General features: G+C 37.3%; 2 protein-coding genes and 1 long non-coding RNA gene across 3 annotated transcripts; 1 reads left to right on the plus strand and 2 right to left on the minus strand.

Moving 5' to 3' along the window:
• Positions 1-262: 262 nt before the first annotated feature.
• On the plus strand, positions 263-1,165 carry LOC112177551 (zinc finger MYM-type protein 1-like). The gene has a single exon (XM_024315834.1). It carries the CDS (start codon positions 263-265, stop codon positions 1,163-1,165), a length of 903 nt encoding a protein of 300 aa, XP_024171602.1.
• A 2,339-nt stretch (positions 1,166-3,504) lies between these two features.
• LOC112176198 lies at positions 3,505-4,495 on the minus strand. The gene is made up of 3 exons (XR_002926855.2): positions 4,472-4,495; positions 4,264-4,362; positions 3,505-3,770 (listed from the first exon to the last, which is right to left on the minus strand). It is a non-coding gene; the product is annotated as an uncharacterized LOC112176198 (long non-coding RNA).
• A 6,007-nt stretch (positions 4,496-10,502) lies between these two features.
• LOC112177552 lies at positions 10,503-11,567 on the minus strand. Its single transcript, XM_024315835.1, has one exon. The coding sequence runs from the start codon at positions 11,565-11,567 to the stop codon at positions 10,503-10,505; it is 1,065 nt and encodes a 354-aa protein (XP_024171603.1).
• Positions 11,568-12,080: the final 513 nt, after the last annotated feature.

Raw genomic sequence — 12,080 nt, forward strand, 5'->3', positions numbered from 1 at the left:
GTCTTTCACATGGGAGTCTTAAATTCCCCACATAATATTGCCATGCACAAGTGGGAGTCACTAAGAAACCCATCTAAGCATATTGAAAGGGTGATTAGCACACAATCATCACAAGAAGTAGCAGATAACCGACTCCGGCTTATTACTACTATAGAGAGTGTAAGGTTGTTGGCACGCCAAGGATGCTTTTAGAGGCCATGATGAATCGGTTAATTCATCTAATGGTGGCAATTTCAATGCGGTTGTGGATTCCTTTGGAAGAATGAATATAGATATTCGCAGAGTCTTACAAAATGCTCCTGGGAATGCCAAGTATACTTCTCCCATTATTCAAAAACAAATTTTAAATATACTAGGTAACAAAGTTAGAACCAAGATTTGGGAGGAAGTGGGAGATGCCAAATTTTGTATCCTTATTGATGAAGCTGTTGATGTATCTAATAGGGAACAAATGGCTATCATTCTTCGATTTGTTGATTTTGATGGGTTTATTAGAGAACGGGTTTTCAAAGTGCTTAGTGTGGCAGACACTTATTCTCAAACTCTAAAAGATGAGATATCCAAAGTTCTTACTCAATATGATCTTCAAGTAGAAAATATGCGTGGGCAAGGATATAATGGTGCTAGCAATATGCGGGGTGAATTTAATGGTTTACAAGCTTTGTTTCGTGAAGAGTGTCCATATGCATATTATGTTCATTGTTTTGCTCATCACTTACAATTGACTTTAAATGCTGCAGCTAAAGGGGTGCATGATATTTGGGAATTCTTTTCAACTCTAAGTTTGATTGTAAATTTTGTTAATTCTTCTGCAAAAAGACATTCAGCTTTGAGAGTTATCAGAAAAGAAGAAATTGCAGATTTAGTGGCTGCTGGAGCACTTGAGACTGGTAGAGGTGCTATTCAGCTTTGCACTTTGCAACGAGCAGGGGCTAATCGTTGGGGTTCACATCTCCACTCTATTTCAAGTTTGATTAAGTTATTTGGAGCTACCCAAACAACTCTTGCAGATTTGGTTGCAAATGGACTAAATAAAGTACAAGGAGAAGCAAAGAGTGTAGGTAATGCAATGAAGCGTTTTGATTTTGTGTTTTGCTTGCTTTTGATGTATGATGTCATGAATATTACTGATTTTCTTTATCAGTCATTGCAAAAAAAGCCATAGACATCTTCAATGCTCTCAATTTTCTTTCAATAACAAAATCAAAACTTCAAGATATGAGAGAAGATGGTTGGGATGATTTAATGTAGCCAGATATGTCTGCTCCTTACAAGAAAAGTACAAGGGCTTGTGAACAAAATATTACAAATGAGCATTATTATCTGGTCAATACACTTAATGTTGTGAAATACTTTCAGTTGACGGAGTTGGATAGTAGATTTGCAGATAATTCGTTGGAGCTCCTTATTCTTAGTGCTACATTAGATCCACGTGATAATTTTCGATCATTTAAATGTGAAGATGTTTGCAATCTTGCTTTGAAGTTTTATCCTCATGATTTTACATCATATGATATGCTTGCTCTAGATATGGAGTGTGGGTATTTTCTAGCAGATATTCAGAAGGATCCAAGATTTGCCAACACAACTACTGTGTCTGATTTGTGTTGGCGGTTAGTTGAATCAAGAAAGTCAGCATTCTTTCCTATGATTTATAGATTGATTTGTGTTGTGCTGACTCTGCCAGTTTCTACAGCAACAACAGAGAGAGCATTTTCATCTATGACCATCATAAAAAACAAATTTCGAAATAAGATGGAAGATGAGTTTTTTGATGATTTGATGGTTCTCTACATCGAAAAAGAATTTGCCGATAGCATTGATAATGATTATGTGATTGCTGAGTTTGAAGTGAGTGGGCCTCGGAGGGTACAATTTAGTTAATTTATTGTTGTTTTACAACAAATGTATGCTTGTAATTTTTAATTTATGGGGTTTGGTTTTATGTCCCCTCCGTTGTATATTTTGATTGAAAATAATAAAGGAGTGAGGATGAGCCTCCCACTGGGTTCCAAACCTCAAAAAAAAAAAAAATTGTGCACTTCTAATTAGCCTAAACAACAATTGAATCCTGGATCCGCTCCTGCCTACAAATTTAGTCAAACCGATTGATATGATTTCAAATTTAAATTTGAGAGATCTTTGACTCTACCTCATCCATTACCTCTCTATAAAAAGAAGTAGAGAGAGCATAAAAGGGACACGCAGCAGAGGGGAGGCGGAGGAGAAGCAGAAAAAGCTAGAGAGAAGGAACACGAAATTCATCAAGAAAGAGGCGAAGCGGCGAAGACCTGCTGCAGAACAAAGAGAAGTGTTCAGAGATTTCGACCGTGCTTCGAGGAGCCAACAAGCATATACAAAGGTTGAGATCTCTCTGATCTACCAGTGCTACTTCCTTTGTTTTTCATGCAGGAATCTCTTTTATTCTTGTCACCATAGAGGTCCCAGGAGCGGTCGCAATCTCGTGCACGGTACGCTTTCACTATTACACAAAGTGAATCAGACAACAGTCAAAAGCCTGTTGTCTGAATGAAAATGGAGATGTTGTAAACTGGCGTGTTGTCTGATCTCCCCCATCAGACAACATTCTTTTTTAATTGTCTCTCTGGTCATTCACACAACATGTGTACCTAAATATGTGTTGTCTAAATTTACCAAATTTCGATTCATGACGGTAGTCTGTTGTCGGGTATGAACTCAGACAACAGCTTATTGTCGGAGTGTTGAGTGAAATTCACCAAGCACAACAATCTTTCCAAGCCTTTGTTGTCTGCTATATATTTTCAACGACAATATTGTATGAGACCTGATGTGTGAAGTAAACATCACACAAGCATTTTTGATTACCAAATGTTGTGTGAAATGTATTACAAATATCAATTTGCTCGATATGGTGTTGTCTCGGGTGAACCTCAGACTACATCTTTAATTACCGTATGTTGTCTGAATATCTCTAAGATAACAATTATCTAGATTCCAATGTTGTCTAAAATTCAATTAATATAACAAAATTAATTAAGCATGTGTTGTATCAGATGAATTTCAGACAACACATTTTTTTTTCTTGTTGTCTGAATTAACAGTTATATAACAAGTTTGATGATACTGATGTTGTCTAAATGTAATTTAAGATAACATTAATGTTGATGAATTTGTTGTCTTGAATGAACCTCAGATCACAATATTCTTTCCTTCTTGTTGTCGGTGTTCCTTTAAGATGACAAATTGCTGGATGTCATTGTTGTCTACACTAGCTTAAGATGACAAGTTGGTAGATGCCAATGTTGTCTGAATATCTTTGAGATGACAAGTTAGTAGATGCCTATGTTGTCTGAATGGCTTAAGATGACAAGTTGGTATATAAAGGTGTTGTCTGAATTCTTCTCAGACAATAAGCTTTATTTGGACCTTTCTTTTGTGTTGTGTGATAGTTTGCACTACAACAGTTACATTCATATATATGTTGTTGGACTTGAGTTTGCACAATTGATCTGGAAATAGGCAGATATGAAATTCAAAGTTGTCATTTACTTCATCATTCTCATACATCATTCTCGCAAATCTTACATTATCAATTCAAAGTACAAGCATCAACTCATGTCCAACCAAATCCATAGAACAAAGTTTCAACTGAACTAAAAAAGAAGATATAGCTCCATAAGTACCAAGTGCAATGCTTACATATATGTCTTCACCATAAACTTTGCCCACTCATTTCTGACCACATCAATATCTTCCTGGGTATATGTTGCTTTGCCTCTTCTCTCCCACTGAAATAAATTAGTTTGTAGTTAGTAATGGACAAATTTGCAAAAAGAATCTATAGCTGTACGTCATTGAGCATTATGTATTCTGGACAACCTTGACAAAGTTTTGTAATCTGAGCATATATGCCACTTAGTAATTGACATCAAAATTTCAATAACCATAATCCAAGCAACCAACAGCAAATGCAGTTATTATATATATGACATATTCACTAAAACACATTCAAAACAACAACAACCAAAATTTAAGGGATTTTGGACTTTCCTGACATATCCAAGCAATCGACATTAACCAAAAAATTACATATACATGTCATTGTTCGAAAAAAGACATGTAAAACAACAGCAACCAAAATTTCAAGCATTCTGGACAACCTTGACATAATCCAAGCAACCAACACCAACCAAAAGTCATATTCACCCAAACACATGAAACACAACAGCAACCAAAATTTCAGTAACTATATTCCAAGCAACCTCAACTAGTTTTAATTACCTTGGTGAAAAAATCTAAGCTCTTATCTTCCACTATTTCCTTCATATATCTCATTACATAATATCCACAGTCTTTGTCCGTCTTTTGCTCAGGAATACCCTAAAAAAAGTATATTAAATACCAACAATGGGCAAAACTCATTCGGGAATAACCAACTTCTCGAACAAAAATTATAAAAACTGTTTCATAAAAGGTTTCATAATCATACCGCACAGTTTTCCCAAGTAGTTTCCTTTCTGCCCTGCCTCTTGAGTTGAGCATTATGTATTTTGATGCCACTTTAAAATTAGCAGAAAATTTGTGTTAATATGCAGCTAAAACATCAGTTTAAATTAAGTCCATTACTACTAAAAACATCCACTTACTTATCAACAATATTCTTCCACTCTGCTGTGCAGAGTCTCCTCTTTAATGGATCCATGAAGTAGACAATGTCTTCTTCAGGACTGAGTACAGTTAGCATCCAATGACATCTTCAAAGCAGAAAAAAAAAATCACATTTCAAGACAATAGACATCAAATCACAATATATTCAGGACCATATCAATTTCAGAAAGCATGTATCCAATGTATGAAGATTACATACCCAGAGTTATATGGCACTAAAATAATCTGACCACGCTTTGCTCGTTTTAGCCTATCGGCGATAGCACAGGAACGCTCAATTGGATTGCCACACCCAATGGCACCAACATCTGTATTGTCCATAAATCCAACCATATCTACCATTTTTGTTTTTTTCAACACACAATATAGGTAGCTACAAATGAAAGAACGCAACTTTAAACCATAAGTTTTATGACACGTATATGTAAATTCCAAATAATGCGAGTAGGTTACCGAATATAGATGCCTATGCAGCTGCCCGATGCTTCCTTCATGGTAACAAAGTTATTAATATCATGTTTGCAAATAAAAGTTTTGGAAGGGTGTCCGAAAATCTTTTCATCGAACTCGCAGATAATTGTTTGCGCATTTCTCATTCTTTCTTTGGCCCAATTGCATACCGCAATAAGAGATGCAGGAGTAGTTGGTGGCAGTGATGCAGTGTCTATATCTTCCTCTTCATCATCATCTTCATCTGCAATTTTTCTCTTCTTCAATCCTTTACTTTTTGCTGCCGTCTACTTGTGTAACAGAAAATGGTACAAATCAGTAGGGACAAGTCATCAAAGCAAGAATTAACTTTAAGGTACATTTAAATGAAGTTATAAGTACTATTTGTTACCTTAGACTCGCATTGAAAAATTATAAGGTTTTCAGGCCAGGCCACATAAGTCCCGATAGCATCTCGAACAGTCACTATTTCATCTTTGATCAGAAATGGAAGCTTAGCTTCATCCACTAGAGAAGTGACAATTGACACATGCCTGTTTCCCTTGAGCAATGGAACACCATGGATAAGCTGGCTATTGTTTTCACCATTGACTTCTGTAATTGTTGCAATTGCTACAACATTATCGATTGAACCTGTAGCCAATCGGCACTCTTTCCCAATTGTTTCTACCTAAAAATGATTAAGTGTTATAATGAGACACTATATAAGATAGTTGATCAAATAATGTAACATGGCAGTATAACACATCATCTAACTGAACGATGCAATGGTTTAATGTAGAACACATTTACAATTACCTGAATTGAACCCTTCTGGATTTCCAGATCAACAACCACCTGACTATTTTTGACATCTTTCGTAGTAGCATTCAACTTCACTCCACTAATGGGATTCACATCTTTTACTGGCTCCTGAAGAGGAAGTTTTAATTCCAAAGATTCTTTTGATGGCTCCTGAAGATGTTCTAAATCCAAAGACTTCTTAATAGTGGCAGAAATCTGTTTTTCAGTTCCCACAACGGCCTTCTCTTGCAAATTTGAACAACTTCCTTGTCCAGAACCCACTTGCTTGTCAATGGTGGAAACTTTGGGGGACTCAGTTTGCAAAGCACTCGCACCAAGCTTCTCTTCTAACCTCCTAAATCTCTCCTCCCAAATTGCTCGTTCTTCTGCTAATATCTTCTCCCTCTCTTGTTCCATTATCTTCTGAACACTTAACCTAACAGTCTGTTCAACACTTTGCTTTCGACGTTTTGGGAGGTTAAAATATGTATATTTCCTCACACTACCTCCCACTCCTCTTACTACTCCAGTATTTTCAGGATTTCCTAATGCTAAGGTTAATACATCATCTGCACCCGAAGTGCTTAACTCTCCCTCAACCTCATTTTTCTTCAAAGCAGCCTGAAAATACATGTGTTTGGGGGTGAGATATATATACGAAAGTATTAATGGTGTAACATTACATTCAAATGGCTGATCTCAAACCAAATTGAAACGACTTACAATTTTTTTGGCCTTCTCCTCTACCAAAGGATCTTTAAACCCACCATTCTTGTCCTGACATGCCTTAATCCACATCGTTGCACGATCAAGTTCAGAGTCACTCATACATCCAGACTATATAAATTGATCAAGTCAATATTTATACCATTGTATAATAAATCAGTATGTACAAACCATGAAACATGCAACTGATTACTAACCAGTTCTTCCTCCAATCCAGCGTATCCTTTACGTGACATCCGATGAGGATACTTATTTAAGGCCCTTTTTTTTTTTTTTTTTTTCTGTTTCTCATGCAGTTCCTACATAACAAGGTCCACTGATTACATGCTTAACTTGTAAACACTCAATCAATATGTACAAAATAGTAACTGCCAAATAGTTCTTACTTACCAGGAATGTGTCAGACAACCTATCCTTTACAAAAATCTCCCAATCCCGTTGATTAATGAAAAGATAGTCCTCTGGACGAGACTCGATCATTTCAGGGTTATCCCTATAAGGGAGAATGTAGCGGGTAGTCAAATGTCTCTTGAATTCTCTCCATTTCCGTCCTGCTGAGATTAAAACCATTCTTTTGTGTTCTGGACGCAATAGAAACGCCAACTATATACATGAAAATAGCAACCAACAACGCATAAGTAACTGAACAAGTAAGCATCAATCATATGCAACACATCAGAAATACCGAAAGATCAAAAATTAGGAAATATGGATCAAACCTTTACGCCTTCCCAGATTTTGTTTTTATGTTCCATTAAAACATCGTTCCATGTAGGATTCGAGATTGCAACCTTCTTGCGAGCTAACACCCCAATATATGACTGCATTTCTTTACCAGCTTTCCCTATTGGTTCTCCTTTATCGTTAAAGCTAACTGTCATCTTCTTTCCAATAATTTTTCTCCTCACAATGCGACACATAGTTACACACCCTCGTTTAAGCAACTTCAGTCCTTCTTTTCTGACAGCTTTTGAACCCTTCGAATGACGTCGTCGCTTCAATGATAAGGCCTTTGATGCACCGTGTACTGAAGCCTTACTGGTTCCCTTTGATCTCTTGGTAGTACACCTTGTCCCCAACTGAATTTCTCTCATTCTCTGAGCCATTGCTAGTGCTTGAGATGAAGGTCTTCGCGTTGAAGGTGCCATAATCTGAAACACAAAACCAAATACAGTCAGCTTTTCATTTATAATAATTAAGTGTTGCGATACAAAAATAAACACAAAAGCAAATACAATCAAGTTCATAATATTTATAACGTCAGATAAGTAAATGAGAATTCAACCATTTTGCATTATCAGACATCATCAAAAAATGATCATTACACATGCTAAAAGTGCCTCAACATTAACTGCCTATACTATAAATGGGTTTAGGGGAGATTTGTTAAATCCCTAACTTAAACAGATAACTTCGAGAGTAATCATTTATCAACCCATATCCCTTCATTCCCTTCTTGCAAGTAGCAATTCTCATCATCACCAACTGCATTGTCATACGACTCAATTGCTGGCATTCTTGCTACAAAGGGCTGTTGCTCAAGTTCCAGATTGTCAAGCTCTTCTTCTTCATCCCCATCGTGGGCATAATCTCTATCAGAACATTGAATAACTACTGACCAATCATCATCAACAGGGTCAGATGCATACCATACTTGTTTCACATCCTTACCTAAAACAAATGGATCGGCCACATGACCTATCCTATTCAAGTTTACCAACGTAAACCCAAACTCATCTACTATAATGCCCTTGGCATTTTCAACCCAATCACACTTAAACACAGGGATTCTAAACTGTTGATAGTCCATCTCCCAAATTGATGTAATCACCCCATAAAATTGCATATCATCCAGTTTGGGGTTTTTGTCCTTCGCACTAGATACTTGTAAAGCACGGGCATTTAGGAAAACACCACTATTTTGCAGTTTCCTAACATCATCACGTTCTTTGGTATTGAAATGAACCCCATTGACCATGTAACTACAAAATTTAGGTACATCCGGATTCGGTCCATCTGCAATCCACCTCAAAGTTTCAGAGATTCCATTATTAGGATTGCCCAATTCTTCAAGAACCTATGAAAACATATAAACATATTAATGCACAGCCACCAAAACATATTAACATCATCACGTTCCTTGGTATTAAAATTGATACTTTTGTTAACGACACGTACCCTCTCCTTTATCCAGCTAACAAAAGTTAAATTTTGATTATTGGTCAGCCAATTTTCATTTTTTTTGAACCTTGGATAGGTATGCTTCAAAATCTCCATATGTTCTCTGCAAAATTATAAATGTGATCAAAACTAACATTTTTAACTGCGAAAAGCTGTACAAATGTAAACAATAGATTGAAAGTGTAATTTATACTTACTCGAAGTATGGTCTTGCTTCCTCTGTATTCTGTAACACACATAGATGTGCTAGCTCCAACTCTCTTGCATAGACAGATACAATAGTAGCACCAGATAAGGGTTTGCTGCAAGTTACATCAAATATGCCTACTGATGGGATGCCAACTGTATCTTCAGAAAGTGCACGTTCTGAGCAAAATTCCACGGCTTCTTCAGCAATATAGGACTCAGCAATGCAACCCTCTGGATGGTTTCGATTTCTAACATAGCCTTTGAGGGTTTTCATGTACCGTTCAAAAGGGTACATCCACCTAAAGAATACTGGTCCACAAAGCTCAACTTCTCTGACAAGATGAACTGTGAGATGAATCATGATGTCGAAAAACGAAGGTGGAAAATACTTTTCAAGCTCACAAACTGTCAGAACGAGGTCTTCTTGCATTTTTTTTAGCTCTCTAACATCTATCACTTTACTGCATATAGCCTTAAAGAACAAACAAAACCGAATGATTGCATACCGGACTGGCTTCTCTAAACTTGAACGTATAGCAATAGGAAGTAGCTGTTGCATGACCATATGACAATCATGTGATTTGAGCCCCACCAGCCTTAGGTTATCCAAGGAAACAAGATTCCTTATATTTGAGGAAATTCCGTAAGGACCCTTCATGCTGAAAAAAGACATGCACATTACTCTTTTCTCTTCTACCAGCAGATTCCAAGTTGCCAAAGGCAGCTTGTCTTTTTTTTTTTCCCAGGTTCTGGTGCCAAACCAGTCCTTATGCCCATATCTACCATATCCAACCTAGCAGCGACTCCATCCTTTGTTTTTCCAGGAATGTTGAATAATGTACCGATAATGCTATCGCATACATTCTTCTCAATGTGCATGACATCGAGATTATGTCAAACCGGAAGAAATTTCCAATACTCAAGATCAAAGAATATGGACTTCTTCTTCCAACAAGGTCTGCTTTCATCTTCTAGACCCTTATATGTTGGAGAAGGGTTCTTTTTACCAAATGGCAGGTTCATCCCCTCAACCCTTTGCAAGACCTCTTCTCCACTTAAAGGTTCAGGGACAGTTTCATATTCTGGTAGGTTATTGAACTCCTTAGTCTGCCTTCTATAAGGATGATGGCGCGGTAACCATCTCTGGTGAACAATATGGCTCATCTTTTGTCCATGAGACAACCGATGAGGTTTTGTGTTCTCACAACATATAGGACAGCCATTGTATCCCTTAGTGACACTGCCCGACAAGTTCCCATAAGCGAGAAAGTCATTAATTGTCCAAAAGAGAACAGCTTTCAGTTTGAAGTATTCTCCTCTAAATGCATCATAGACTCCATCTATCCCATCCCACAAAGCTTTTAAATCATCAACTAAGGGCTGCAAGTACACATCAATGTCATTTTCGGGTTGTTTAGGTCCTGAAATCAGCATAGTTAGCATCATGAACTTCCTTTTCATGCACAGCCATGGTGGGAGGTTATACGTAACTAGTATAACTGGCCAGCAAGAATATCTACTGCTCAAAGAGCTGTGGGGATTGAAACCATCATCGAGCTGTGGGGATTGAAACCATCGGATGAAAGTGCGAGTCTGAGGTTCCTAGGGTCATTGCCAAAGTCTGGCCATTTTTGGTCCACTAACTTCCAAGTGGGGGAATCTGCCGGATGACGCATAAACTCATCCTTCCTCCTCTCATACTCATGCCAAGTTAGGCTTTTGGAAGTTTTTGTGGACTGAAACATGCGCTTGAACCTTGGGATTGGGGGAAAGTACCACAATACCTTCCCAGGTACCCCTTGCTTCACAGTACTATCTTTCCCTAATTTCCGCCTTGACTCCCCACATGTAGGACAACTAGTTGCATCAGCATGCTGTCCTCTATACAAAATGCAGTCATTAGGACATGCATGTATCTTTTTGTAGTCCATTCCTAATGAAACCAAAGTCTTTTTGGCCTCATAATGTGAACTTGGTATCTCATTACCTTCAGGAAGAAACATGGCGATCATGATCAACATGTCAGAATAGCACACATTAGACATGCCATGTTTTGCTTTAAGGTTATAGGTCTGTATAAGTGCATTTAATTTTGTGTGCTTCGTACAACCAGGGTACAAAGCTTTATCTCCATCCTCAACTAGCTTCATGAAGTCATTCGATTCTACTGAAAACTGCTCATCCTCACCATTATCAACAAACTGCTCTTCCTCACCATTATCGATAAACTGCTCATCCTCACCAGCCCTATTTTCTCCCTGATCTTCCAGCCCTATATTATCTGCCCCATCTCCATCTTCTACCATATCAACAGTAGCTTCAGATATCCCTTCAATGGCATTCATCATTGCCCTAGAAGGTTGTCCGTGCCATACCCAATCTTTGTAACTCTCATCTATACCATTCCAATATAGATGATCTTTTATCATCCTAGCTGATAAGAACCCATCTGTACCCCCACATTTAGCGCAGGGACAGCAGATATGATCTATATCGCTTGCATTCTCTACAGCAAACTTAAGGAATTCCTGAACACCTAGCTTATATGTATGTGATCTCCTATCAGCATGCATCCAAGACTTATCCATCTTAAAAAGAAAACAAACTTAAGTTTAGACAACTTAAAAAAGCATTCTCTAATGTATCAACACAATATATACACGAGTACTTATCCATATTAAAAAGAAAAAAAAACTTCACATCTGCCAACTTCAAAAAGCATTATCTTATATATGTATCAACATAATGCAGCTACTTTAAAAGATGAAGAAAACCAAAAAACAGAAGAAGCCAATTCAATTCAAATGTTTCCGTATTCCACCAAAACATAAAACGTCGCATATTAGAAGACTGCTACATATTCTCTTTTAATTTCCAAACCGGCCATTACTATATTTATAGACTAAGGATAATTAAGCCATATTATAAAGCATATATATACATTACATAACTGACAACCACAAGCAGCAAACCACAGTCATGAGGCCTTTTATACATTCATGTCCAAAGAAGAAAATAAGTGATATACCTTAAGGATAGCAAGCTTAATTTAGTCTAACCAACACCAGCTGACCTTCTTCAACCCTTTGAACTTTAGGCAA

The sequence above is a fragment of the Rosa chinensis genome, chromosome 7 (assembly GCF_002994745.2).
Source record: "Rosa chinensis cultivar Old Blush chromosome 7, RchiOBHm-V2, whole genome shotgun sequence".
Classification (NCBI taxonomy): domain Eukaryota; kingdom Viridiplantae; phylum Streptophyta; class Magnoliopsida; order Rosales; family Rosaceae; genus Rosa; species Rosa chinensis.

Bases quoted from the DNA above. Each gene is read 5' to 3' on its own strand.
- LOC112177551 (XM_024315834.1), top strand. From the start codon at position 263: ATGAATATAGATATTCGCAGAGTCTTACAAAATGCTCCTGGGAATGCC.
- LOC112177552 (XM_024315835.1), bottom strand. From the start codon at position 11,567: ATGGATAAGTCTTGGATGCATGCTGATAGGAGATCACATACATATAAG.